Source organism: Harpia harpyja, chromosome 19 (genome assembly GCF_026419915.1).
Source record: "Harpia harpyja isolate bHarHar1 chromosome 19, bHarHar1 primary haplotype, whole genome shotgun sequence".
Classification (NCBI taxonomy): Eukaryota; Metazoa; Chordata; class Aves; order Accipitriformes; family Accipitridae; genus Harpia; species Harpia harpyja.
Window position 1 is genome coordinate 7,410,326 of NC_068958.1, and position 26,961 is coordinate 7,437,286.

The window sequence follows — 26,961 nt, forward strand, 5'->3', positions numbered from 1 at the left end:
CTGCTCCCGGCCCCGCTCCTGTCCCTGCCTGCCCTCCCGCTGTCCCCACAGTCCTCGTAGTCCCCGTGTCCGCTCGCACCCGCCTGGCTGCTCGGGGCCACCTCTGGGGCGCTGGTTCAGGGATGTCCAGCAGATGTGGACACCCAAAAAACCCTGGGTGCCAGCCCTAGAGGAGGGTGCCAGCCCTAGAGGAGGGTGCCAGCCCTACGGAGGAGGGTGCCAGCCCTGCAGACAGGGACCCGCCATGCACATTTGAGGCTCAGCCCCTGCCCTCATCGGGCTCCGTGGGGTGACAGCTGGATGGCATCGCTGCCAGTGGGGGCCCCCTGCCGCCAGCTGTTCTCTCATGCTGGGGGACCTTGGGGTGCCCCATTGGAGTGTCTCCATGCAGGATAACGTGGCCTGGGCCTGGCAGGGATCTGGTGTCTGTGTTGTCCCCCATTCCCGGGGAGCACCTGGTGGTTCCCGTGGCCAGGATGCCAGCAGCCATCTTTGCTGCTGCTCTGGCCTTGGCTCCCTGTGCGCCCTGCTTTGGGGACCAGTTTCAAACAACCCCAAACCAAGCTGTTCGTTCTGCACCCGAACACGGGCGTTGCCGAGGTGGATGGTGTCCCCAGCCGGGAATGTTTCTGCCAGCGGGGCGGGAACGCGGGGTCTCCCTGGGACCAGGTCCTGGTGTCCTGCCCTGGCCATGGGGTCCTCTCACCACAGCCCCCGAGTGCAGGCACAGTGCAGAGCCAGGGAGCAGAAATGCTGTTAAATCCCTGATGGGTGTAAGCACGCAGGGGACATGGTGACATACTTTAGGGCTACCAGCACCAGGGGCTGCTCGGTGCGCTGGGCCAGGTGGAGGGATGTGGGTGACAGCGGGGTGCACGGAGCTGCTTCCTTGAGGATGCTGTGGCACGGACGCGGACATGGACACGCTCTGGGGTGGCTGACGGCGGGGCGAGGGGCCAGCCGCGGCAGCGGGAGGGCTGCTGGCGGCAGCGGCAAGAACAGCCCAGCCGAGCACCCCGAGAGAGTGACGGGCGGTGACAACATGGCCGCCGCCGCCGCCGGACTACAACTCCCAGGAGGCCTCGCGGGGCGGCGGCGGAGCAGCGGCGCGTGACGGAAGGGGCGGGGCACGTGACGGAATAGGCGTGTCGCGGTGCTGTAGCAACGGCGGCGGTCGGCATGGCCAAGCAGTACGACATGGTGGAGTGTCCTTTCTGTGATGAGGTCTCCAAGTACGAGAAGCTCGCCAAGATCGGGCAGGGCACCTTCGGGTGAGCGCCCCGCTGGCCCCGGTCTGACCCGTGCCCGGCTCCGGCCCCCCCCAGTCCTCCCCGGCCCACCCCGGCCTACCCCGCCCTCGGGCCTGCCGCCCGGGCCCGGCCTCCTCAGCCCCGCGGCCGGCCCGCCCGCCCCAGGCCCGGGTGCCCCTTGCTTGGGTGTCCTTTCCCCAGTCACCCCTCTGGCCCCAGGGAACCAGCCTGGCCCCTGAGCCCTCTTTTTCCCACCCCTAGGCCCTGCTCTGCCTCGGGCTCTGGCAGAGCAGAGTTTACCCTGGAGACGGTAGGGGCAGGGACCAGCAACTTTCCCCAAAAGGTGCAACTTTGCCCAAAATCCTTGTGGGACTGTGGGAGCTCTGGGGTCTGGGTTGGCTCAGCCAGTCCTGAGGGCATTTAGTCCAAAGGGGATGTGGCTGGGTCAAATGGTGGCTCAGCACAGAGCTGACTGTATGGCGTTCTCATGTGTCTTGTTTGGGCTTGTTCCTGGTCAGGAGCACCTGGTTCCTTCCCTTCTTCCTTGTGCTGCTCACAGATTTGTTTCTGGTTTTATAGGGAAGTTTTCAAAGCCAAACATCGTCAGACAGGCAAGAAAGTAGCACTGAAGAAAGTGTTGATGGAAAATGAGAAGGAGGGGGTAAGTGTGGGAGCATGGCTGGGCTGAGTTTGGGAAGGCCTGGACTGGGAGGTTCATAGGTGAAAGTTAATCTTTGGGATGGCAGAGATGTGTTTTCACTCTGTTCTTTAACAATATTTACTGCTATAACGTGCCAGACCTTGAACCTGTAAGGGTGTGGACAGGATCCCAGCCCCATGGCCTTTTTCCTCTCCTACTGATACTGTGATAATGTTGGGTCTTGTGGATGCCCTGCCAAGGTGTACAGCCTGTTATCACCTTCTTGGCTGCAAAGGCAGGTGGCAGCAGTGTGTAGCAGTAGCTGTGTGGTGCCTGGGCTGCACAGCACAGCTGCTGGGAAGTGGCTGCTACCCACGTATTCCTCCTCCTGTGCAAAACCCTGTCAGCCCTGGTGCAGGGCTCCACACGGGCTGGTATTTGTGGAAGAACTGGGTAGTGCGTGAAAGGCACAGGCTCAGGGGTGTGCAGAGATGGGGCAAGCTGGGGAGAGAGCTCTTAAACAGCATGGGCAGCAGCTAGGGAGTTTGCTCTGCAGCTCAAGCTGGGTTTTACCATGTCCTGTTATGAACATGCGAGGTGAGGGGAGGAGGGATGGGTTTCTGTGTGCCCATCTCGGCACCACGCAAACACTTCCGTTTTGTGGCACAATCTCCCTCACCAATGGTGGCCTGATGGTGAATAAATTTTGACAATCCCGGTGTTGGTGTTTTATTTTAAAGCTCTGATTACCCTTCAGTGATTTGTCGCAGTGCTGCTTGAGCAGGTCCCATGCCAAGCTGCTGTGGTCACATCTCTCCTGTTCTCTAGGCAAGGGTGGCCTGGTCTCCTGCACCCCTAATCCCTGTCCTCTCTTTCTTCTTTACAGTTCCCCATCACAGCCTTGCGAGAGATTAAAATCCTCCAGCTGCTCAAACATGAGAACGTGGTGAACCTCATAGAAATCTGCAGGACCAAAGGTAGCTTGTGGGGGCCTCTCTTGTGCAGGCTGTTGCCTTTTTTTCAGCCCTCCTTCGCTGCTGAGCAGGCTGGTGGTTTGTGCTGGGGGTGGGGTCCTCTAGCTGAACACAGGCCTCTGTTCCTGCCTGTGGTGTGGCATGATAGTACCCTCACCTTGGAAAACAGTTTCTAAGTGAGTTAGAATGTTGCTGCAGCTTGGCTGGAAAAAGCTGTTGTTAGTCCTGCTAGGATATGCCTGTGCCATGGTGGTGAATGCTGCCCGTCTTGGAAAACTCCCGTCTGAGAGGCTTTAAATAAACCAGTGCTGGAGAGACTTTGAAGCAGAGGGTTCTCAGCCCAGAGCTGATTTCATGGCTGTGCACAGTTGGTTCCCTGTCAGGAGCTGGAGCTGTCCCTCTGGTTGGCTTTTGACAGTTCATGGCAGCTCTGAGCTGATGACACAGCTCCAGCTGGAGACTCGCTCAGCGTCTCTTTCTGCGGATGACAGTAACTGCTCATGCTGTGAGGGCAGGGACTCCACACAGGGCAGTTCTGAGCTGCTCCTCCACCTCCTCACTTCCACCACACGGCTCCACTGCATGACTGGCACGCTCAGTGCACCTGGCCTGGCTCCGTTTCCAGCGAAATTACTTTAAAACACTTGCTAGTTTTTATATATCATTCTCTTATATGGATTTGTACTGGAAAAGTACTTTTGAAAGTGGTAGCTGATGTTAAAAGCTGCTATTCTCAAGACAGTAATTTCAGTTAAATAAAACCGAAAGTGGCAGGTATCTGGTGATGATGTTTTTAAAAAACTCTGGTCACTGAACTGGTAGAAATCCCTGGCCTGGGACCAGGAACTTGAAGTTACTCCAGTACTCCACAGTGTGTAGATTATTGTCTGAACAGGTACAAGTAGAAACACTGACAAGTTAATTTTTAAATCGTTGTGTGATTAAATGAGTTGTAATGATTGGGTGTCGGGCATACCTAAGGTAAATATTTTTGTAGACACGTCAGTTTTTTGTGTTTTGTTTGAATTCCAGTTTTCATCCAAATCTACCTTGACCTCAGTTTCCAGTAAAGTAGAAACACTGCATTTGCTGTTCTCAAAATTTAAGCTTTTCTCTTTTTACCTACGAAAGGTGTGGTAGGGGCCATATCCGTGTAAGGAACTGCAAACCTGATCTAGCAGGCACCCTTCTGGCTGGCGGAGGAGTGTGGAGTGTTTCTATGGCGGTTGAGCTTAACCCTCATTTTTTGGGTGGAGTTGGGTGATCAGCAGGTTTTGCTGATTACAGCTGATGAAAATTAGCCTTTGTTTTTAATAATGTTTTGCATGTGTGCTCTAGGAACAAGATTGAAATCGATTGCTTCATTTGAGGTTTCCTGTTACTGACTTTTGGACAATTTTTTGACAATTGGAGTTGGAGTTTTAAATTACTTTGATTGAGATCAGTCCGTTTTCGTAGATGCTGTTTGAGGTTGCAGAAAGCCTCACTTTCTAGTGTTACATTAGATGGATTTTCTCTGTTTCTGCATTTTTCCTGGGGCTGTCTTTGCGGGTGCCTGCTCTATCGCTGATGCAATCAGTGATAGTGCTTGGCTGGCAGCTAGCGGTATGTACACCTACCAGCCACAACTTGCAAGGAGGAAACCCCACAGCCGTTATGCACATGGAACAACACAAAATGAAGCTTTCAAAGATTTTCATGCCCTTTCCTTGCCTGACAACATTCACTACTCTGATTCTCATCCCTTGTTCTTCCCTTGCTAGCTGTGCTATCTTAGTGCCTCTTTACGAAGGGTCTTGAGGCCTGCAGGCTGTCTCTGGTTCTCTGTGTTCCTGTGCCCCGAGGTTTTGTCTAGTGAGCACTGTATGAGCAGCAGGGTGGCTGGAGGTCAGGAGGAGCTGTGACGGAGTTCAGGGTCCCTCGCTGACAGTCCTTCCTTGCCTCTCCCTGTAGCCTCTCCATACAACCGCTGCAAGGGCAGTATCTACCTTGTGTTTGACTTCTGCGAGCACGACCTGGCTGGCCTTCTCAGCAATGCTCACGTCAAGTTCACGCTCTCAGAGATCAAGAAAGTTATGCAGATGCTATTGAATGGACTTTACTACATCCACAGGAACAAGGTAATGGGCCAGATCGATGCTGTGCCCTGAGGTCACCCTGCTCTCTGTAGCTTTCCAAGGAGCGGGTGTCGTGGTGCAGGCTGGAGGGAAGTCCTTCCTTGTCCTCCACCTCCGGAGTATGAGTACCCTGCTGGCACCAGGGACCCAAGGAGGGTGCCTTAATGGCTTAACCTTTCGATGTCTGTCCTTGTACAGATCTTGCATCGAGACATGAAAGCTGCGAATGTCCTGATCACGCGGGATGGAGTCCTGAAGCTTGCAGACTTCGGGCTGGCTCGAGCTTTCAGCCTGGCTAAGAACAGCCAGCCAAACCGCTACACCAACCGGGTGGTGACTCTGTGGTATCGGCCGCCAGAGCTGCTCCTAGGTAGGAGGTGATGGGCTCTGCTGGCTTCTCTGCCCTTCTCCTTCCCCTGGGTGACTAACAACGGCATCTCCGTTTAGGGGAGCGGGACTATGGTCCCCCCATTGACCTGTGGGGTGGAGGCTGCATCATGGCAGAGATGTGGACCCGCAGCCCCATCATGCAGGGGAACACAGAGCAGCACCAGCTCACCCTCATCAGCCAGCTCTGTGGATCCATCACGCCAGAGGTGAGGGCAAGAGTGTGGGCAAGCTGTGGAGGGCAGGAGAGAGGTGTGAAGCGGTGCTGTGGGCAGGGACCGGGACGGAGCACTCCTGGGCCTCTTCCCTGCCCTGTGCGATGGCTGCTGCACGTTCCTGGCACTGGAGTGTGCCTGCTGCTGGCAGGGAGGCTGGGGAAGCTCCTGCAAATGCTGTTTGCTTCCTGGGAGCCAAGTGCACAGTGGGACGCTGCGCTTTCCTTGCTGCTCTATGTAAACTACAGCTGTGATGTTACTTGTGCTCAACCTTTTAAGGAGAAGAGGGTGAACTTGGCCTCCCAGACCTCTTTCAGGAGGGGTGAGTCGTGTCCTTGTTTTTGAGCGCAGAGAGGATGCTGGCAGGTCCGAGTGTGAAAGAACAGAACATTACATGTAGGAATCTGTTCTAGCCTGTGTTTGGGGGTTGTCTCTCATAAACACCCTCTGAATTTCTGCTTAAAAGAAGGGTGGGGTTTTTTTGTTTTGTGTTGAGAGGTTTGTCTCTGGTGCTTTGCACTGGTCACCTTGAAAAGCCGCTTTAATTCTGGCTTGTGATTTGTGGCATCAACTCAGCCCTGGTGTGAGCACTCGGCCCTTTCTCAGCTCCTTATTTAATGGCAGCTTGTCCTGCCCTCTTGTGGGTGATCGAGCTGAGGGATCTCTTCTCCAGGGCTGTAATCTGGTGGGGTGTGTTGTGCAGGCAGCTGCAGAGGCCTGATGCTTCTGTTACATATATTATGTATACATTGAAGGCGCTTTCTTTTATATGTAGATACCTGCTGTGGTCTCTCCCAGATCGGGGTTGAGGTAAGCACTGGTGATTGCAGCAGGCTTTGCTTTCTAAGGATAAAAGGTGCCACATACATCCAGGTGGTTGTTTAGCAATAAGTTTTGTCATTTTACATTTCTGGATGTTTTAGCTGGCCCAAGCTGTGCTCTCTAGTAGCTCTTGTGGGAGAACCAGAGATCCTGGAGCATCTTGGGTGCCATTCCCACACCAGGAAGACTCTGTCTTGACTTGTCCATGTGTCTCCAGGCTTTAGCACACCTTTTAGTGCCTTCATGCTGTGGGAACAAGGCCTGCCAGCTTGGAGGTTATTAAATAGTATTGTTCTCTCGGCAGACCTCACCTTGGTTTCCCTGAGGGTGTTCGCATCAAAAATGGCTTGCTCTGTTCATAATTATTTCCTCCCAACCCCCCTTTCCTGCCCCTTTCCAGGTTTGGCCGAATGTGGATAAATATGAGCTGTACCAGAAGCTGGATCTCCCCAAGGGCCAGAAGCGCAAGGTGAAGGATCGCCTGAAAGCCTACGTCAAAGACCCCTATGCACTCGACCTCATTGACAAGCTGCTGGTGCTGGATCCTGCCCAGCGGATTGACAGCGACGACGCGCTGAACCATGACTTCTTCTGGTCAGACCCCATGCCCTCAGACCTCAAAAACATGCTGTCCACGCACAACCAGTCCATGTTCGAGTACCTGGCCCCACCACGGAGGAGGGGTGGGCACATGCCCCAGCAGCCAGCAAACCAGGGCAGGAACCCGGCTGCAACCAACCAGACTGAATTTGACAGAGTGTTTTGAGCAGGGGCTTCCCCAGCGGGGTCCCGGCTGGGCTACTCTGCAGGTTGCATTGAGCGGGGATGTCCTGGTGGGGTCGTTCTGTCTGGGAAGGGACTTTCTTCAAGGAGAAGCGTCTGCTGGCTTTAACCGAGCTCTGCCGTCCTCTCTTCTCATGCAGCAGCTCAGCCACTGTGGAGCTGCGTGACTGGGAAGGTGATACCTGCGGGCCCGGGGTTGTTTCCCTGCAGCTTTGGCACAGAGCCTGTGTTCCCCCTGCAACAGTCTGTATTGGTTACGTTAATCTTGTGGATCGATTGTTATGGACCTGGTGATGGAGAAAGTGGCTCTGTCAGTGCTGGGGCTCTTGGCGAGCGGTGCTGTGACCGGCAGGACTGGGAGTACCTGCCCTGGACCAAACTGAGCCCTGCTGGGATATGTTGCAGCTCTCTCGGTTGGTCATAGCTGCTGCACGGCGTGTCCTTTGAATGCTGAAGCGTTGATGTAGGACAACGCAGGCGCTTCTGAGTAATGCGGAGGTGTCCTGGGGAAGGCAGAGTTGCTCTAGACAGCATGACTAACTCACACTGGCTCTAGCCTAGAAAGGGGCAAACCAGAGGGGCGGCTGGCAGAGCTGGTTGCTCCATACAGCCAGGATTTACGGTGGGAATCGTTGATCTCTGTAACAGCACGCGGTGTCCACGCTTTCTTCGTGCAAACTGCAATTGGGAGTCGTGTCAGACACACCCACCCTGCTGCATGCTTTCCCTGTAGTGCTGGCTGTGGCAGGAGTTTGGATGGGGAAGGGAGTTGTGAGTGCTCGCCTCAGCCTGGGGCGAGACCTGCCGTCCCACTGTCTGCAGGGATTTCACGATGGCCTGGCAGTGTTTGGAACACTGTGCTTGGGAGCAGGGTGACTCTTTGAACACTCGCGTGTCTGCTCCTCTGCCCTGGAGCTCTTTGCATGAGTCTAGAGCAAGACCGCTGCCTTCCCTGGGTACAGCGACCAGCCAGAGCTTGTCCGGACCAACTCTTACAGAGTGAGTGCTCCTTCACAGCCTGCTGTAGCGGAACCGCTCGCTGAACGCTTTGTCTTCCACGGCTGTCAGCTGCAGCTGGCCGTTTTCTCAGTGAGCCCCATGGATCCCAAGACTTTCAAAAAAATAACGTGTACGACATGCAGCAGGTGATAACCTTTGGCATTTGATAGGTTGTCCATTAACTAGACTAATGCAAAAGCCACGTCGGTAGCATAAGGTGTCAGGAGGAAGCAGTGGTGAGCAGGGCTGTTCTCAGGACAAAAAGTGAGGATGATAAAGGACGTGTACAAGGTAAATCTCTCGATGCGGGGCTCTGAAACAGTGTCTGGTTAGGGGGACTTGGTTTCTTTGGAAAAAATGAGGTTGGTTGCAAGCAATAAGCCAGATCACTTCTGCTGGTTGTGAATAAACACGATCCTGTCCCAAATGGCTGGTTTTAACGTTGTGTCACTCTTTTGCCTAAAGGGAGAAAGCAGCTGGAGTGCTGTAAGACAGCACCTCTGTCATCCCCGAGGACAGGCGCCCAGGGTTGGGGTCGGACATCGCAGCTCCCCCGCTGGTGCTCCCCTCCTGGGGGGGCTTCCCACCCCTGCGCTGTTAACGGCAGGGAGGGCCAGCGCAATTAGCGCTGCAGCGGATTAACACAGCAGCGCGAGCAGAGCGTGAGGGGATGCTGCCTGGCTGGGGGCCGGAGAGCTGAGGGGGGGGCCCTGCACCCCAGAGCAGCCCCTTGTGCCCCGGTGTCGTGCTGTGGGGGCCGGGGCCGCCGAGCTGAGTCCTGGCTCGGCCGTGCCGAGGAACCCCAAGCCGGGGTGGGCTTGCTCGCTCCGCGGGAGGAGGAAGGGTCCACGCCCACTCGCCCTGCCTCCTCCTTCGCTGCCCCTCGCAAAGATGGCGCCCCCCTCCGACGTGGCGGCGCACTGCCCATTTCAAAGATGGCGGCGGGCGGGGCGGGGGCTGCTGGGGGTGGTCCCGCCCCAGGGGGTGGCGCGGGCTCCCGGCGGCAGGCGCGCGGCGCGGCGGGATGGTGGCGCGGGGGCTGCGCGCGCTACGTGGGGCGTTGCGGGCAATTGCCGCCGCCGGGCGCCGGTTCAGCACGCGGCCGGCGCGTGCCCCCGCCATGGACTACCAGGTACGGGCGGGGGGGGGGGGGGGGGGGGCGGCGCTGCAGGGAGCGGGACCTCGCACCGAGTGCTGCCGGGGAGGGAGGGGGGGGGCTGGATCGTGCGGCGGGGGCACCGGGAGGCTGCAGCCGGCCGGACTGCGCGCTGGGGCCCGGGGCATCCCACCGAGCCCGGCGCTGGAGGGCGGCTGGCGGGGCTCCCCAGCACCGGCGGTCCCTTCCCCAGCCGCGGGCCTGCGAGCTCGGGGGTGGGCGGGTCACGGGGCCGGGACAGCGAGGTGGCTCCGGTACCGTGCGGGGCGGCCGGACCCCCGGCCCCGCCTGCGGGGTTGCCCCTCTCCCGCAGCCCCGGGCCGCGCCAGGCGCCGCTCACCATCTCGCCCTTCTTTCCGCCGGGGACCGCCGGTGCCCCGCAAACCTCCGTCCCTCGTGGCGGCACCGGCGTGACCCCGGCCCGCAGCGGGACCCGGTCCGACACGCAGGGGCGCGTCCCGGGCCCACGCGGCTGCCTGGCATCGCGGGGACGCCGGCGGTCCCCAGGCTGAGGGACGGTGCGGAGCCCCCCGGGAGCGGGGAGCTGTCCTGCCCCAGCCCCGCGCTCCACCGGAGCCAGAACCGCCACGGGTCCCCGCGCCGCCGGCTGCTGGGACGGGGCCCGGCTGCTCGGGTGGGGTGTCCCCACGCTGGGGACACGGGCTTGTCCCACGCCAGGTCCCCACCGCGGCGGTGCCGGGGCCAGGCCTGCATCCCCCCGGTGCGGGTTCCGGGAGCTCGGTGGCACCGGTGACCTCTGGCAGCGGCCGTGGCTGTGCAGCGGGGTGTCCCGCGTGCGCCATGCAGGTGCAGCTCTGTTGCTTCGTTTGCGCCTATAATTAAACACCAGCGGGCACGGATGCCAGCACCGGAGCACCGCCCGCTCGCGCCCACGGGCGGCCTTGTCCCGCTGGGGCAGAGGTGGGTGCTGGGTGCTGGGCTGCCCTGTGCCCCCCCCGTGGGGCCAAGGGGCACCCGGGAAGGGGCGGGCTCCCCTTGCCGATAAGTAGCCCGTCCCCACGGCATCCCTGCGACAGACGCTGGCGCTGCCGGCACGTCCCCGCGAGGCCATGGCGGAGATGCCGCCGGCGTGGACGGCTGCGGGTGCTGCCGAGGGAACTGAGCCCCATGGGGTGGGTGGAGGTGCAGTGGGCACAGGGCAGGCTGGCCCCCGGGGCCGTGGCGGTGGGCACAGCCCTGAGGCTGCGGTGATGGGCACCATCCTGACCACCTCTGGGGGTCTTTCCAGGACACCATCCGGACCCTCAACACCTTGCAGACCAACGCCAGCTTCCTGGAGCAGGTGAAGCGGGAACGTGGTGATCCCCAAGCCCAGCTGGAAGCCATGCGGGGCTTTTTGGAGAGGAGCGGGCTGAAGGTGAGGGGGGTCCCTGTCCCTGCCCCCCCCGCCCCATTCCAGCAGCGGTGCCACCATGCTCGGTGCTGGCTGCCGCGGGGGTCTCACGGGGTGGTTGACCTCCTGCAGGTCGAGGACCTGGATCGACTGAACATCATCCACGTCACAGGGACGAAGGGCAAGGTGAGGCGGGCGGGCAGTGCCGTGGGGGCCTGGGGGGGCGAGGGGGGCCACCAGCATCTGTGGTTCCATTTGCCCCTGCCCTGGGACGGGGGGTTTTAACGCTGCCGTCTCCTCAGGGCTCAGTGTGTGCCTTCACCGAGTGCATACTCCGCAGCTATGGGCTGAAGACTGGCTTTTACAGGTGGGCAGGGGGGGTTAGGAGGTTTGGGGGGGCTGGTGGTGCCATGCCTGACCATGGCCCCCACCTGCTCTGCTCCCCCCCCCCAGTTCCCCTCACCTAGTGCAGGTGCGTGAACGAATCCGCATCAACGGGCAGCCCATCAGCAAGGACCTCTTCAGCAAGTACTTCTGGCTCGTCTACAACCGCCTGGAGGAGACCAAGGTGGGGGTGGCAGGGCTTGTGGGGGGTGCTTCCTCCCCTGGGACCCCCCCCTCCCTGGGGCCGTGGACCCCAGCGCCAGTTGGGGATGCTCCATGCCATCCTTTTATGCCCACTCTGCCTGGCAGGACCCGGTGTGTGCCAGCATGCCGGCGTACTTCCGCTTCCTCACCATCATGGCCTTCCACGTCTTCCTGCAGGAGAAGGTAGGTGGTGGTGGCCTCCAGCTTGTGATGGGGATGTCAGGTTGGTGGGGACTTCGGGGAGGGGGGACACCTGGGGTCCAGCCCTGACCTGGGGCAGAACTTGGCATCGGTCAGGCTGTTGTGGCTGTAACCAGGGGATGCTGTGTCGGGTGGACGGTCTCCCCACGAGTGGGGTGCATGTTCAGGCATGGGTTTGGAGGGACGGTGGCAGGGACCGGGCCCTACCCGCATCCCTGAATCCATGGGGACACATGCTGCTGGTGGTCCTGTGATGGCTCCAGTGTCCCCGTGTCCCCAGGTGGACCTGGCGGTGGTGGAGGTTGGCATTGGTGGCGCCTACGACTGCACTAACATCATCAGGTAGGAGCCAGCGGAGCTGAGCCTGTCCCCTGGGGCTGCCAGGGCCTGGTGTCCCCACGGCGGAGGGACAGCAGGGACACTGCCATGCTGCATCCCCAGGGCGCCGGTGGTGTGTGGGGTCTCGTCCCTGGGCATCGACCACACCAGCATCCTGGGGGACACCATGGAGAAGATCGCCTGGCAGAAGGGGGGCATTTTTAAGGTAGGGAGACCCAGTCCTCCACCCTCTCGCAGTTTCAAGGTGTGCTCCCTCGTGGCCCTGAGCAGCCCCGTGGCCCTGAGCACCCCCGTCCTTCGCAGCCTGGCGTGCCGGCGTTCACCGTGGCGCAGCCGGAGGGGCCGCTGGAGGTGCTGAGGGACCGAGCCCAGGAGCGGGAGGTGAGTTGGGTGGTGGTGGGGGTGGATGGGGGATACCCCATGGCGGGGGGGAGCTCAGCCTCTTCTCTCCGCAGTGTCCCCTCTACCTCTGCCCGGAGCTGGACGCCTTCGAGGGGGACAACCAGGTGCTGGAGCTGGGGCTGGCAGGCGCCCACCAACGCTCCAATGCCGCCCTGGCCTTGCAGCTGGCACGGACCTGGCTGCAGCTCCGCGGCTGCCGGGGTAAGGTGGGGGGACAGGCACGGGGACGGGGGGGTCAGACCCCGTTGTGGCCCCCCAGGGTCTCAGCAGGGCGCCTGTCCCCCCAGGTCTCGGGGAGCTGAAGGAGGTGCCATCAGGCACCGAGCTGGTGGGGAGGCTGGTGCCGCTGGCGCCCACCTTTCGACCCACCGATGCCATGATCCAAGGTGCAGTATGGCTGTGCCGGGCTGCCCCCCCCCCCCCCGCTGTCGTGTTGCAGGGCTCGGGGAGGGACGACACCACACCGGGCCCCCGGCCAGTGCTGCCTGTACTGGAGGGCACAGCCTGGCTGCCCACCCCGCATTTGATCCCTGCGGGGGTCCCGGTGCTGGAGGGGCACCTGGGGGTCCCAGCCATGCCCTGTGCCCCCCCCCGCTCCCAGGCCTGCGGGACACGGAGTGGCTGGGCCGGACCCAGGTGCTGCCCCACGGCCCCGTGACGTGGTACCTGGACGGGGCTCACACCACCAGCAGCATCCAGGCTTGCGTCCGCTGGTTCCGCCAGGCCGCCCTCAACCAGGACAAGCCCCACGAGTAAGGGGGGGACGAGGGGGGGGGATGACACACACGGTGGGGCACGGTGGTGGTGCCGGGGGTCCCCATGGGGCACGGGCCACCCCCACCCTTTATCCCCGCAGCGGCTCCGAGGTGCGTGTGCTGCTGTTCAACGCCACGGGGGACCGGGACACGGCGGCACTGCTCAAGCTGCTGGTGGTGAGGTTTTGGGGGGGGGGGGGTGGGAGGGGGTGTCAGTGGGCCCGGACGCCTGGGTTCTCTGCCTGTGCTGGGACCTGCTTTGCTGTGAGTGCAGGGAGCCACGAGGTGGAGCTGATGCCGTGTGCTGTCTGTCTGTCTGTCTGTCTGTCCACCCTGCTGTCCCTGGTTGTATCCCGCCTCAGTGCCCCCCCCAGGGGTCTCGCAGCCCTGGATGCAGGGGGGAACTCCGATGTGGGACAGGTCCCAGTAGGAATCCCATGGGTGGGTCCTGAGGGCTCCCACAGCACTGACCCCCCCCTCTCTCCCCACAGCCCTGCCACTTTGACTACGCTGTCTTCTGCCCCAACTTCACGGAGGTGTCGATGGCCGGCAACGTGGGTGAGTGCCGGGGTGCCAGGGTCTCCCCCGGCCCCCCCATCCCTGACCCCTCCCTGGCCCCACCTAATCCCTGACCCCCATCCCCATCTCTCCCAGACCAGCAAAACTTCAACGTGACACTGGAGACCGCCCTGACCCGCTGCCTGGAGAACCAGCAGACATGGACCCGGCTGCTGGAGGAGAAAGCGGGGCAGGACCCCTGGCTCTCGGCCCCCCTGCGGGCGGGGGGGCTGCTGCAGCCAGCTCCTGCCCGAGGGACCTTGCTTCTGGTCCCCCCGGCCCCGCGACCCCTCAATTCCCCAGCCCTCGTCTTCCCTTGCCTGGCCCAGGCGCTGCGGTGGGTGGCACAGGGCCGGGACCCCCACCTGGCAGCACCCACTGCCACGGGGGCTCACCACCCCGCCGCCAGCAGCGGGGCCGTGCTGCTGCAGGAGGCGGCCGCCATCCGTGTCCTGGTCACCGGCAGCCTGCACTTGGTGGGGGGGGTCCTCCGGCTGCTCGACCCTGCGCTCTCCCAGTAACGTGGGGGTGGACGGGGCTTTGCGCCTCTTTTTACTTGAAGGTACTTTTTACCGGTTTTTTACTTTTTACCGGTTCTGCCCCCCGATGATGCTTGGAGATGGCTGGGAGGGGGGACGCAGGACCCCCAACCCCATCCCGGCTCGGATCTTTTCACCCCAGTGCCTTGTACCTGTGTCCCCGCTGGGGACACTGGCCACGGGGGGGTATGCTCCCAGCCCACCTTGGTGAAATCAACTAGGGGGGGCCCCAGGCTGTAGGGGGGCTGCCCCAGGCTGTGCCGGAGTCCCGGTGCCTGGGGGGGTGGACGGTTTTGCAGGGGGCGGTAGGTGAGAGTCTCGAGCTGCATCGAGGCTCAGCATCAGGGCACTACTAACTTAACGTAGGGAAGATTTTTATTATTAATAAGAGTTTGTAACTTGGATGGGGAGCTGGGGGGGGTGGTTTCTGCCCAACGCCCTGTGGGGGAGCAGCAGCCCTACACCCCCCCCCTCCCCAATAAACCTTGCTGCTCCTAGTGGTGCCTGCTGCCTTCTTGGGGGGACGCAGGAGGGGTGTGGGTGTCACCTCAAGTGCTGGGGCACATCCTGGGGGCACCCACTTTTGCCCCCCCTGCCCCCATTTGATGGGGAGCCTTGGGGGGACTTTGGCAATAGCTGCTTTCTCTACCTCCCTGGCGCACCCAGCAGCGGGTGACCCTGGGGAGGTTGCAGGGTGCCCCCCCTCCCCGGCGTGGGCTGTCCTCCGGGGGCCAAAGCATTCACTGAATGAGTAACGGAGGCCCCCTCCGGGCTCAGCCTGAGATTTGGGGCAAAAAAACAGCTTAATGGAGCCGGGGTGTGTCCCCAAGTCCGGCGGATGGGGGCTGGCCAGGCTCGGGGGGGCCCAGAGGGGTCAGGCCATGCTGCTGGTGGAGCAGGGGGTGCTCTGGGTGCTGCCGATGCTGTGGTTGGTGCTGCTGCTCTCCGAGGCTGGCGCCGTGCTGGAAACCGGCTGCAGTTTGGAGGTGGGACCTGGCTCACACCGCCCGCCATGGGGCCAGGGGGGGAAACACCAAGGGGAAACCAGACTCAGGGTGGACAGTGGAGGCCATGGCTCGTCCCCATGGGACCTTCCAGCCCCCATGCACGAACCCTCCCGCATTGCTCCCCAGCCGGCCCCTGAGCCCCCGGGATGGAGATGGGCATGGGAGACCATGATGGCACCCAGAGCAGGAGTTAGGGCAGGTGGCAGCGGGGGACCCCGGGGCAGTAGGGGGGACCCTGGGAAGCTGTGGGGTTATTCCCCTGTGGCATTGCCAGGAAGGCCGTACGGATGATGGCAATGCAGCAGCCTTGTCCCTGGCTCACATGGGGACCTTGGCCAGGGGGCTTTGGGCCTGGGACATGGGCAACCCAGCAAGGGACATGTGTGTGGCCCCTCCGCATCCCACTGTGGGGGTCCCCAGGGGCGGTGGATACTCACGGGTGTGCGAGTAGATGTACCAGAGCCCGGCAGTGAGGAGTGCCCCGATGAGGAAGGCGCCGAAGGTGATGCCCAGGACAGCGGCCAGCCCCAGACCATGATCTGCAGGAGGATGAGGCCATCAGCACCACCACGCTGGGGGGAAGGTCTCCTACCCACTTCCACTCCTGCCCCGGCCCCCTCCCCTGCCCCAAACTCACTGTTGGGTGGCCGCCAGCTGTCCTTCACTGTCACCTCCAGGACCTTCTCGAAGATGGTGTTGTTCTGTGGAGGTGGAGGCGGGGGTGAGGGGTGGGGGGGGAAGACCCACATCCCGGCAGGGGGCAGGGCTGGGAGCCCCCAGGCTCTTTGGGGACTGGGGGTGCTGCTCCCAGCTGGGATTCCCCACTCCGCAGTGTGGGACAAAGCTGGCAGGCTGCCACCGCCGATGGTGGGGACCAGCATGGTGGCATCATGGGGTGGGGGGGGTTACTCACGCTGACCTGCAAGCCGGCGTTGCACTTGAGGGTGGTGGACAAGGGAACGCGCCCGCCCTCGGGGATGGCGTAGGTGAAGCGGAAGCGCCAGACCTTCCTCCCGTGGCTGCTGGGGGGGCCCTCCAGCATGGCCACCCCCTTGCCACGTGCCTCCCCACCTTGCACCAGCAGCACCGACTCTCGCCCCGGTGCCCCCAGCCAGCACTCCTTCAGCTGCAGGTCGGCAGGGTGGTCCTCCCACCGCATGGATGCCTGCCGCGGAGAGAGGGGGGCAAGGGGGACACATCATCAGGGTCACCGGCCTGGGGATGGCTGGACCCCCTCTGCAACCCAGGCACTGAGCCGGTGGCAGTACCTGCACGAAAGCCTCCTTGTTGACCTCCAGCTCCGTCTGCGGTGCCTCAAAGGCGGCAGTGGGGAAGAGGCGCAGGAAGAGCTCCCGTGGGATCTTGCACTGGAAGGCCACCTGCAAGCGGGGACGGTGCTGAGGTCACCCCCCCCCCCCCCCCCAGCACCCAGCTGGCAGTGGCACTGGCACCCTTCTCCCACAGTCCCACTCCCCTCCCCGGTCCCGCTGGGAAACGCGGCTCTTACCCGCACACTCCGGGGCGCTGCACCCTTGGCCAGGTTGAGGATGAGCTGCCAGAAGGTGGAGAAGGTTGGATCAGCCAAGTGGTCCCCACGGTCGGGGTCCATTGTTCCCACTGGGATGGGATGGGGGTCCTACCACCCGCCTGCCCCCCCCCCCCCATCTCCACCAGCACCCAGGCGCAGCAGCAGGGCTCAGCTGTGGGCTGCAGCAGGATGTTTCCAGCCATGAAAAAACAAGGACATCCCAGTGGAGAAGCCCCACCGAGCCTCACTGAAGCCCCCGTGGGGCATCAACGGGGCTGGGGGCAGTGCCTCAGCTGGCCCCCCCACTCACCTCATTGTTGGCGTGGCCCCTGTCCTCCAGCAAGGTGCCACAGTGGCTGAGGGGGGTTCTCAGCATGAAGTGAGTGGCATTTTTCTCTGCCTGGCAGCTTATGTCCCGCAGCGTGATGTTCACCACATCCTTGATGGGCTGGGAGAAACAAACCCAGTGGTCACTCACTGGCTGGGGAGAGCCCCGTGCCACCCACCCCGAGCAGGATGCAACCTCCCCGGGTGATACTGGCAGGTATCAGACCCCCCCCCCCAACCCCCCCTTACCTCCAGGTGGGACCTGGCGATGACGATCTCCATGGTTTCATCCGTGCACTTCCAGGGACGGAGCATGAATAGCAGCGTGTGGGGCAGCGAGTTGGCAGTGGGGGCCGGGGGGGTGGGTGTTGCGGGTGCCTTCCTGATCGCCTCTGCGGGCCAGAGAGATGGGGGGGCTGAGTGGGGGCGGTGGGACCCCCCCAATCCTGCCCAGCCCTGGGGCGCCAGGGGCCTCACCGTGCTCCTGGATCTCCAGGCTGATGCGGGTGCTGGCGGGGATGGCGGAATACGAGGCGATGATGCTGTAGTTTTTCTCGAAGGCTTTGGCAACGAGGCCCCACTCTGTGTCAGGCAGGAGCTCCCCAGGGAGCAGCATCGGGGAGATGGACATGATCTTGTAGTTCCCGGAGACCTACGGTAGAGGAGTGGGCAGCACAGGGTGGGCTGAGCAGGGATGGGGACAGCTAGGGATGCTCAAGGCAGGGACGGCTTCTGGGTTCGTCCCCGTTAGGAGGGCTTGCAGCAAGGGGGCTGCCACGTCCCCAGGTGCCCTCCTGTCACCCTCCCCAAGCCACCGGCATCTCTTGGCATCTGGCAGCCCCCTTGGTGGGGGTGGGGGGGAACACATGTCCCTCTCAAGAGGGGCCCTACCAAGAACTGGATGTGGCAGTTGTTGACGGAGAGGGACCAGGTGAGGTTGGCCCGGCTCTGCAGGATGAGGATCTGGTTGCTCACGGCTCTCTCGGGACAGCTCAGGGACAAGTTCACCTCTGTGACGGGGGAGCTGCGAAACCACGAGATTCCCCTCAGCATCAGCATCCCACACCAGTAGATCCTGTACCCCTCCTTGGGATGGGGGGGGGTCTCTGCCTGTGAGACACCCCAACCCCTTCTTGAGCATCCCCAAGCATGCCCCACCCCCCTGCCACCCCCGGGGGTCCCACTGCCGGCACTGCGCGGTACCTGGGCTCAGGCTGCAGGCGGATGATGTGGGCAGCCCTGGTGCTCTGGGTGTCCCCGCGTGAGCAGCCCTTCACGCCGTGGAAGAAGACCTCAGTCTCGAGGTGCAGCGTGGCATTGAAGCGCTCCTGGGGGATGCAGTCCCGGGGGCTGTCGGTGGCTGTGGAGGTGGTGGGGGGGTCACCAAAGCCAAACCGTGCTCAGCAGGTGGGGAGATGCTCCGGGCCAGGGGCATCGGTCCCTATAGCATCTCCCCCAGGACCGTGCTTCACCCCGGCGGGTTGTCACCCTTCAGGAGCAGGAAGAGCATCGCTGCCCACCCTGGCCCCCCAGTGCCAGCCCCCGGCCCCACGCACCTTCTCCCAGGCGGACCTGGACCCAGCGGGGGTCCCGCAGCTCGCTGTAGGATGTGATGCCCCTGTAGGTATCCCGAGCCCAGGCCAGCAGCTGCCCCTCGCTGGCAGCCACGGGTGGCTCGGGGCCCTGTGCTTCGATGGTCCCCAGGCTGAGGCGGGCGTCCTGCGGGGCGAGCGGCAGCCTGAGCTGGGGGGGGATGGGGGGGGCAAGGCGCATCCCTCCCTGGCACAGGCTGGCACGGTGAAAGCGTGGAAAGCCTTTCCCCCGGCACGGAGGATGCGGGTGTAAAGCTAAGCCAGGCGGGCATCCCTGGAGCCCTGGCTCCATCGTGGCTGGGGGTCACCCCAGATGAACAGGGATTTTTGGGGCCACGGGCTGGGAGCAGCGTGGGCGGCCGGCGGCACGCGGAGAGCTCAGCCCACTTTATTATTAGCCACAAACAAAGCAGGAGGTTTATTTTGCTAACAAAGCGCCCGGGCCCGGCTCAGCTCGCTGGAGCCAAACCCCATCCCTGACCTTCCTCCCGCCATCCGGAGGAAACAGGAGCTTTTTCCAGCCCTGTGCGTCATTCCCTGCCCAGCCAGCCCCGTGCTCAGCGCTGCCGGCAGCGGCCAGTTGCGTTCCCTCCTCCCTGGGGCACCATGAGCACCGACTCCAGGGTTGGGGGTACCGGTCTCCTCCAGGGATGCCCCCCCAAATATATCTGGGAATGGCCCCAGCCCTGCTGCCCCCCGGGGTTGCTCCTGGTGCGGGGCTGCGGCACTCACGGTGCGGATGATCAGGTCCGGGCACGGGGAGGTGACGATGGCTGAGCAGCGGGCACACAGGAGGATGAGCACTGGTGACGGGGCGCAGCTACCAGCTTGTGGTGTGACGGACACCTTCAGTGGGAAGGCAGAGGCCTGGGGGGGGAAAGGGGAGAGTGTCACCACCGCAGCCACCAAGCCCCAATTATTGTCACCTCCCTGGGTGCCCCCTGGCCACCCCACCTGTTCCCAGAGCCAGAGGCAGCAGGGAGAGCCCTCGGGCTGGCCCCACGCACAAGCCACGCGGAGGCAGCCGTGGCCAGGTTTAGGGGGGCAGGCTGGGGGGATGCAGAGATGCCACATGGATGTGTACCCACACCAGGGGGGGGCAAACAACCCCCGGCTCCCCTGAGCAAGGCACCAGAGCATTCCCACCTCAGAGTTGGTGACACTGGGGTCCAGGGCACCTCCATACTGGGGTCTAGGCACCCCTTGGGGACCAGGGCATCCTTGCATCAGGGACTGAGTAATCTCTGCACTGGGCACCCTGGCGTCACCCCACTGCAGCCTGGGGTGTCCCCACACCAGAGACTGACATGTCCCCACACCAGGGACTGGGGCATCCCTACACCAGCAACCAGAGCATCCTCATACTGGGGACTGGAGCATTCCCACACTGGGGCCAGGGCATCCCCCACCCTGGGCACTGGAGCATCCCCACTGTAGGTACCAGGGTGTCCCCCCACTGAAGACCAGAGCATCCCCACCCTGGGCACCGGGATGTCCCCCCTGGGTTTCCCAGCCCCATCCCAGCACCATGCAGCCGCTCCAGGCTTGGGACCAGCCATACCGGTGCAGAGGGATGCCGGGGGCACAGCAGTGGCACGCACTGCTCTCTGTGGCCGGCACTGCCCGGTGGCCTCCAGCCAGAAATCCGGATGGGGAAGCCAAAACACCAGGCGCTAAGTTTGGCAACTGCTGCCTGAATCACCGCTCACAAAGTGCTGAGCCAGGCAGCGAGCAGGGAAAACCAGCCGGGGACCAGCGGGGTGGAGGCAGCTGCCAGTGCCGGGCACTGGGCCGGCGGGATGGGGCTGTGGGCATCCTGGCCTGGCTGTGGCCCTGTGGCGAGCGTGGGTGGCCGGGGTCCCCGGGTGGCCCCGGGCGTCGGGGAGGAGCCGGTGGCTTTTTTTCCTGCCGCGTGTTTTGCGGCGCTCCATTGTTCAGTTGCGCGAGCGGCGGGAGCCTTGCTACTGCCCCGCCGCCGCCTTTCAGGTTATTTTTTTCTTTTTCTTTTTTTTTTTTGCATCGTGGGGATCTGCTTATAGAAAGCGGCTTCCAGTAATTCTTCTGTGAGTGGAGCCACGTCCCTGCCTGGCTCCCCCCGTGCGCCACAGGGCTCGGTGCCGCAGCCGTGACATCAGCGCGTGTCCCCCACTGCCGCCGGTGACAACCCCGGGGCACCCCCGGCCCCGGCGCTTATTCACGAGCCTGGGTGCCAGGGCCACGTCACACCAAGCTGGGAGAGAGGGGCCCTTGCAAAACGCACCCGCCCCAGCGGCTCCTGGCCCAGCTCCTGCCTTCCCCTGAAAAGCAGAACTGGGAGAGCCAGGAGGCGGCGGGGAGGGGGGAGCGTGGCGCCGGGTGGCCCAGGGCTGGGCCAAAATCAAATGCTGGGTTTGCTGGGGCCCAGATAGCACGAGGGTTGCTGGGCCATGCTGCAGAGCAGCTGTGCAAACCCACATGCCGGTGCAAACTCAGGTGCTGGTGCAAATCCATGCACCAGTGCAAAGTGGGCATGGTTGATGGTTGGACTTGATGATCTTGAAGGTCTTTTCCAACCTAAATGATTTTATTCTATTCTGTTCTGTTGTATTCTATTCTATTCTAAACCCACCCACCAGCGCCAACCAGTACCAGTGCCACCCAGGGATGCAGCCCCAGCCCTGCTGCTGCTCTGTGCTCGTCCTCGCCTGAAAGCTGCCTGGGGCACCCACAGTGTGGTTGTTGCCCCTCAGCAGGCTGTGCAAATGCTGGCGACCAGGTTTCCGCTCGCTCGGCTGCCTTCAAGTGATGTGCCTCCCTCCATCCCTCTATCCCTACTCCATCCCTCCATCCATCTCTCTCTCCATCCCTCCCTCTCCGGTGTGGTCCCTATTGGGTGCCCGGGGCTCTGCTCTGCTCCCGAGCTGGGACCAGGCCACCTCCCCAGGGAAACAGGGGTTCCTGGGACATCCAGCGCAGAGACGGTCCCGGCAGCATGGGCTGCTAGAAAAGTTGCCTCTAAAGACTTTAAATCTCTGTTAGGGCCAGAGACGCCCGTGGCTGCGCTGGGAGAAGCAGCTTGGTGAAGAGGTTAATCCAGGTCCTCTTACTGTGCCTTAGTCAGAGGAAACAGTTTCAACTGCCGGGACACCCTGCCCGGTGCGGACAGTGCTGGAGTGACAGTGCCGGGGTGATGCACCGGGACCCTGCTTGCTCACCTTGGACCACTCGACTCTGAGGATGTGGACTTCATGGCTGTTGCCTATGGAGCTGCTGCTGACACAGCCCCGTGGCACCGTGCTGGTGGCATAGGACAGGGTGATGGGCGGCTCCGCCGTCACCGGCTGCAGGTCGCAGCCCTCGGCTCTCCCGGGGTCTGGGAGGAAAACAAGAGACAGTCAGTCCCCGCCATGCAGATTTGGGGTGACAGGGCACGGAGGGGACATGATGTGGGAGGGGGCTGCGTTGCAACGCCAGCCCCGGCCCTGTCCCCCTGCCCCCGGCACGGCGTCACCACGGCCCCATTGCCGGCACAGTGCCTGCGGGACCATCTGCTACGTGTTTGCTCAGGGCTCGTCTGCCGCTGCCAGCAATCACGTTAATGACCCTCGGATCCGGGCTGGAAAAATCCGCTGTCCCCGCTCGGCGCTGCCGCGTGCCAAAACTCGCGCCCAGCTGCCCCGAACGCTCGGGCGGTGGCGGAAGCCCCCCCGCATCCCCTATGCCGCAGGAAAGCGGGAAGCTCAGGTATGGAAATGGCCGTAAAGCTCATCCTCCGCAGGCGCCGAGGCGTGAGCTTTGCCCCATCCCGAACCCCCCGCACGGCGCGCGAGCGAGCAGGGCTGGTGGGCGGCTGCCAAGGGAAATCCTGAGCGCGTTTGAAAGCCTGATCCTGTAAATCCCCATTTGCCTCGGCCATTTCCCCTGCCCCAGGCAGCCCTGCTGTGGCCGGGCTGTCCTCGAGCTGGCCCCTGTGCCGGGAGGTGTCCTAGGGACCCGCTTGCACCTATGGGTGCCCCCTTGGAGGGGGCTGGGCAGCGTGGAGCCCCGTGGCCACAGCTGGGGGCTTCCCATGGGGAGACGGTGCCTGGGACGCTGTGTTTGCTTTGGAGGTGACCACTGAGCTCCGTCCCTTCCCATCCCATCCTTTCCCATCCCTGGGGGCTCCACCACGCTGGGAGGTGACTGGACCCTGCGCCAGGGCCACCTAGCCGCCCCCGCAGGGACCGGGGCTGGAGGGCGTGATGCTCCGGGTTGTCGAGGCTTTGGGATGCGGCAGCCGGCAAAGGGCCACTCGTGCCATGTCGTGCCCATCACGGCACCCCTGGCCCACGTCTCGCCATCGAGGTGGAGTGGCCGTGGCGGCAGGGTCACGGCGCAGACCCCCCCCGGTGACGCTGCCGCGGGCCCACCTATTGTCCAGCGCTTCCTCCCCCCAGCGTGGCGGCCGTGCGGCCGGCAGCATCGGGAGGAAGATAAACAGCCGCTTATCTGGGCGCCGCAGGCTGCGTCCCTCTTCCCCTCTGCTCCTGCCCCGACGGCACCGGGCACAGCCACGAGAGGCCCCTGGCATTGCTGGGCAGAGGACGGGCAGCTCATCACACCTCTGGCAGCATCCCGCGGGGAGGTCAGGTAGGGCCGAGGCTGGGCTCAACCCCGGCGCAGGGCAGGGATGCCGGCAGAGGGGATGCAGGGCAGCGGTGCCAGCCGGGCACCGTCAGTCCCTGGAGGCAGCGGGCTCCAGCATTATGTCAGGATCAGATAAGGGGGCTCGGCTGGGCCGCCCGGGGCGATCAGATAAGGGCACTGTTATTTTTGTACTCCAGGAAAGGGAAAAAAAAAATAAAAAGGAAGAAAGAAAGAAAATCCACTTTATGTTTTTCCAGCCGCCCGCCCTCTCCCTCGCTCCGGCGCAGCCAAGACCAGAGAGCGGGGATGGTCCCACCGCAGCTCCCCCACGGGTCAGGGACCGGGGGGGCTATTCCTGGGGTTTTGGGGGCAGATCAAAGGCCCTGGGCAGAGAGCAACGCCCAGGGGTGCCGGGCTGGGGGGGTGTGGAGCCAGGGTGGCTCTGGCAGCACAGGATGCCCCATGGGACGGGCAGCGCCGCTCTGGCATCCCGGCATCCGGCTGTGCCGCCTCGGCATTTGTGTAACAAGCTGGCCGGTCTCAGCCCGGGTCAGGAATGGGGATGGACCCCGCACTGCAAACTTGAGGGGGGGTTGTCACCTTCTGAGCCACCGCTGGCTGTTGGACCGTGCAGAGGTGGCATCAGGGCTCTGATGCCAGGGCAGATGGGACCAGGCTTTGGGACTGATGCGGGCCATGTCATTCCTGCCCCTCTCTAAGTCAGCCAGGCACTGGGCAGCCTCTGCCTGCGGACAGGAAGGGTCGACCCAGCACCGTGCTCACCCCGTGGGGAGCAGCACCAGTCCCCCGCCTCTGGAAACCCACTGTGTCCATGAGGCCCCGTGGCACTGTGCCCACCATGGGCACCCCCAGCACTGCACCCGCTGTGGACACCCCAGTTCCGTGGATCCCTGCCGGAGAGAGGCAGCAGCCAGACAGGACGTGGCATATGTGGCACAGCTACACAGGACAGGGACCGTATAGCTACATAGGACAGGGACGATATGGCACAGTCACATAGGATGGGGACCATATAGCACAGCTACATAAGTTTGGGATGGTACGGCACAGATGAATAGGACATGGTCTATATGGTGGAGTTACACGGGACAGGGACCTTACAGACACAGTCACATACGACAGGGACTATATAGCTCAGTTACATAGGACAGGAACTGTATGGCACAGCTACACAGGCTAGGGACCATATAGAACAGTTAGGAGAAGGACTGCATTAGACAGCTACATAGGACAGGGACAGTATGCAATAGCTAGGGAGGATGGGGACCATATAGCACAACTACGTAGCATGGGGACCATATACCCCAGCTAAATAGGACAGGGACCATATGGCATAGCTACATAGGACTCAGCCCATATAGCACAGCCGTGTTAGTGCAGGGACTGTATGGCACAGCTATACAGGACGGAGACTGTATGGGAAAAATACAAAGGACACGGACTGTATGGCACAGCTACGTAAAACAGAGGTGACATTGCACAGTGGTGTAGGATGGGGACCAGATGGCACAGCTACGTGGTATAGGGACTATACATCACAGATAGGTAGGACAGGGCCTCTATGGCACAACTACATAGGATGTGGACCATATGGCACAGCTATAGGATGGGGACTGTATCGCACACCTACGGAGAACACGGACCTTATTGCACATACATGCAGGATGGGGACCGCATGGCACAGCCATAGGACAGGGACTGTATGGCACAGCTACAGACGACACGGACCATATGGCACAGCTAAAGGATGGGGACTGTACCGCACAGTTACGGAGGACGCAGAACTTACTGTACATCTACGTAGGATGGGGACTGTATGGCACAGCTACGGGGGACATGGCCCATACGGCACAGCCTCACCGGACAGGGACTGCCTGGCACAGCTACCGGGCAGTGACCAGCGGGTGACAGTAGGCAGGGAGCGGGTGCCGAGCCTGGCAGCACCCACCGGCACTGGCCCCCGCGGTGGCCGGGAGGGACCGACCCAGCCAGGACAGGCAGTGCTGCTGGCCCCGGTCTCCTGCTGCCTTCCCAGTTCCCTTTTCCTCTGCCGGCGGGTCGCACCCCGGGGTCCCCCAGCCCCCTGCCCTCCATCCAGCATGGGTGTCCCCCGGCACGTTGCCCCTTGAAATTTGCCCTGTGGCTTCGCAGGGACCTCGGGGTGACTTTACTGCTTTTCTGCCCGAACGCTCCGGGGGCAGACGAACCCCCAGCTCTGTCCCCACGGCCCACGCAGGGCTTTACAGGGTTTTTCCCCTTTCCTCGCCCCCGGCTCCCAATTGACCCACACACCCCGCAGTGCCGGGAGGCCACAGAAGCCACCCCGGAGCCCCGGGGTGCCATTGCCTCGGCCGGGGCGCAGCAACGGTGCCTTCGACACCTCCCGAGCCCCAGTGACGCAGCCTGGATTTCGGGGGTCCCGGGGAGCAGCAGGGCCGCGTTGTGTGTCCCCCCCCCGGGGCTGGGGGGGAGGTTTGTCCCTCCCCACCCCCGGGGCTGTCCCCTCCCAAAAACCTTCTCTCCCGGGAGGTTCCCGGGGCGTGACACTGCCCGCACCGGCACAGCCGGGACCCCTTCGGCCACCCCCCCGGGGACCCGGACCCCGTCCAGCCCGGAGTCACCGGTGGGTCCCGCCACCGCCGCCGTCCCAGGGGTCCCATCCCGGTGTGCCCCCCCCCCAACCCCCAGCCCCACTCACCCGGGCGGCCGAGCAGAGCCAGCAGCAGCGGCAGGAGCGGGGCAGCGCGGGGGGCCATGTCCGCCTGCGGCCGCTCCCCGGGAGCCAGCGCCGAGTGCCGGGCGGCGGCGGAGGCGGCAGGAAACCGACTCCGGAGGAGGAGGAGGAGGAGGAGGAGGAGGAGGAGGAGGGTCCGCGGGCGGCGCGGCTCCGCGCCGGGAGGAAATGCCGCTGGCGGCGCTGGGGCCGTGCCGGCGGCGGAGGGGGGCGGGGGGGGCGGTAGCTGCCCGAAACGGGCGGGGGGGGGGGGGGGAGAGGAGGGACACCACCACCACCCCCCCCCCCGGGAGGCGGCGTGCCTCAGTTTCCCCGGAGCGCGGTGCGGGCCGTCACCACAGGAGTGCGCTGGAAGCACCCTGAGCACCGGAGAGAGGGGGGGAGAGGGGGCACTGGTACCGGGGGTGGGTGTCCCCTGGGACCCCCCCGGGCTGGCACTGGTGAGCGGAGGGGTGGGACACAGGGGTTCGGGTGGGGTGCGCCCGCCAAAATACCCCCCCCCACACACACTGCTGCAGCACAGCCCGACCTGCACAGTGAGGAGGGGGCTGCCCCATGGCAATGGGGACGGGAGCTGCCCCACGGCACCCCGACATTCAGCCCACACTGCCCCCAGCCAGCACCCCAGCAGGGTCACCGTGTCCCAGGCCGGTGACTGTCCCACGGCCCTGGATGCCCACCTTGGGGCTGTGGGGCGGATGGAGGGTCCCACAGCACTGCTGCCTGCCTTGCCTGTACCCTGTGGCCAGGCCACAGCCGGGGATGGCCTGGACATCCCTGCCTGGCAGGCGGGTTTGCAGGGGGGGGAGAGGTCCCCTGGGGCAGGGGGTCACAGCGAAGCGAAGCACCACCGAGGTGGGAGCCATGGGGTGGCTGGGGGTACCCAGGGAGCCACTTCTGCACCCCTGCCCCATGCCTCCCACATGTGCCAGCGGCTGCTGCCCGAGGTGAGAGCTAACGGGGAGGCTGGGAGCCAGGAACCCCGTGCCAGGGGTGGGTCAGGCCCCCGGGGCTTGTCTCCATCCTGCCCCACGGCCACGGGCAGGGGGACGGCGTGGGGACCTGCCA

The 26,961-nt window shown here is 63.2% G+C and overlaps 3 protein-coding genes across 5 annotated transcripts; 2 read left to right on the forward strand and 1 right to left on the reverse strand.

Moving 5' to 3' along the window:
• The first annotated feature begins 1,125 nt into the window (after positions 1 to 1,125).
• On the forward strand, positions 1,126 to 8,614 carry CDK9 (cyclin dependent kinase 9). 2 transcript variants are annotated; one of them, XR_008239326.1, is made up of 7 exons: positions 1,126 to 1,271; positions 1,830 to 1,911; positions 2,777 to 2,867; positions 4,818 to 4,984; positions 5,180 to 5,351; positions 5,429 to 6,393; positions 6,806 to 7,009. XR_008239326.1 is itself a non-coding variant. In XM_052814870.1 (7 exons), exons 1-7 carry the CDS (start codon positions 1,180 to 1,182, stop codon positions 7,169 to 7,171), a joined length of 1,119 nt encoding a protein of 372 aa, XP_052670830.1. In that variant the 5' UTR covers positions 1,126 to 1,179; the 3' UTR covers positions 7,172 to 8,614. The 2 variants fall into 2 exon arrangements, 1 of the variants encoding a protein (XP_052670830.1); XM_052814870.1 differs by having other exon boundaries at positions 5,429 to 5,577; positions 6,806 to 8,614.
• A 570-nt stretch (positions 8,615 to 9,184) lies between these two features.
• On the forward strand, positions 9,185 to 14,574 carry FPGS (folylpolyglutamate synthase). Of its 2 annotated transcripts, none has more exons than XM_052814868.1 (15): positions 9,185 to 9,319; positions 10,593 to 10,721; positions 10,830 to 10,883; positions 11,000 to 11,064; positions 11,151 to 11,265; positions 11,391 to 11,468; positions 11,767 to 11,828; positions 11,928 to 12,030; positions 12,129 to 12,206; positions 12,281 to 12,428; positions 12,515 to 12,613; positions 12,829 to 12,979; positions 13,084 to 13,159; positions 13,474 to 13,540; positions 13,637 to 14,574. In XM_052814868.1, the coding sequence occupies exons 1-15, from the start codon at positions 9,212 to 9,214 to the stop codon at positions 14,059 to 14,061; spliced, it is 1,758 nt and encodes a 585-aa protein (XP_052670828.1). In that variant the 5' UTR covers positions 9,185 to 9,211; the 3' UTR covers positions 14,062 to 14,574. The 2 variants fall into 2 exon arrangements, with proteins under 2 accessions (XP_052670828.1, XP_052670829.1); XM_052814869.1 differs by lacking the exon at positions 9,185 to 9,319 and adding an exon at positions 10,367 to 10,476.
• Positions 14,437 to 26,006, reverse strand: ENG (endoglin). The gene is made up of 15 exons (XM_052814867.1): positions 25,858 to 26,006; positions 21,728 to 21,885; positions 19,266 to 19,400; positions 18,498 to 18,660; positions 18,145 to 18,301; positions 17,833 to 17,965; positions 17,419 to 17,593; positions 17,191 to 17,333; positions 16,925 to 17,062; positions 16,594 to 16,638; positions 16,355 to 16,465; positions 16,006 to 16,251; positions 15,724 to 15,787; positions 15,524 to 15,625; positions 14,437 to 15,072 (listed from the first exon to the last, which is right to left on the reverse strand). Exons 1-15 carry the CDS (start codon positions 25,913 to 25,915, stop codon positions 14,954 to 14,956), a joined length of 1,947 nt encoding a protein of 648 aa, XP_052670827.1. The 5' UTR covers positions 25,916 to 26,006; the 3' UTR covers positions 14,437 to 14,953.
• Between the last annotated feature and the right edge of the window lie 955 nt (positions 26,007 to 26,961).

Coding starts and splice junctions, on each gene's coding strand:
- FPGS (XM_052814868.1), top strand. CDS start 9,212: ATGGTGGCGCGGGGGCTGCGCGCGCTACGTGGGGCGTTGCGGGCAATT. Junction 12,031..12,128: donor AGAAGGGGGGCATTTTTAAG/GTAGGGAGACCC, acceptor CGTCCTTCGCAG/CCTGGCGTGCCGGCGTTCAC. Junction 13,160..13,473: donor CACTGCTCAAGCTGCTGGTG/GTGAGGTTTTGG, acceptor CTCTCCCCACAG/CCCTGCCACTTTGACTACGC.
- ENG (XM_052814867.1), bottom strand. CDS start 25,915: ATGGCCCCCCGCGCTGCCCCGCTCCTGCCGCTGCTGCTGGCTCTGCTC. Junction 16,639..16,924: donor GGGGCCACGCCAACAATGAG/GTGAGTGGGGGG, acceptor ACCTTCTGGCAG/CTCATCCTCAACCTGGCCAA. Junction 15,073..15,523: donor GTACATCTACTCGCACACCC/GTGAGTATCCAC, acceptor GGTGTGAGCCAG/GTCCCACCTCCAAACTGCAG.
- CDK9 (XM_052814870.1), top strand. CDS start 1,180: ATGGCCAAGCAGTACGACATGGTGGAGTGTCCTTTCTGTGATGAGGTC. Junction 1,272..1,829: donor ATCGGGCAGGGCACCTTCGG/GTGAGCGCCCCG, acceptor CTGGTTTTATAG/GGAAGTTTTCAAAGCCAAAC. Junction 2,868..4,817: donor AGAAATCTGCAGGACCAAAG/GTAGCTTGTGGG, acceptor CTCTCCCTGTAG/CCTCTCCATACAACCGCTGC.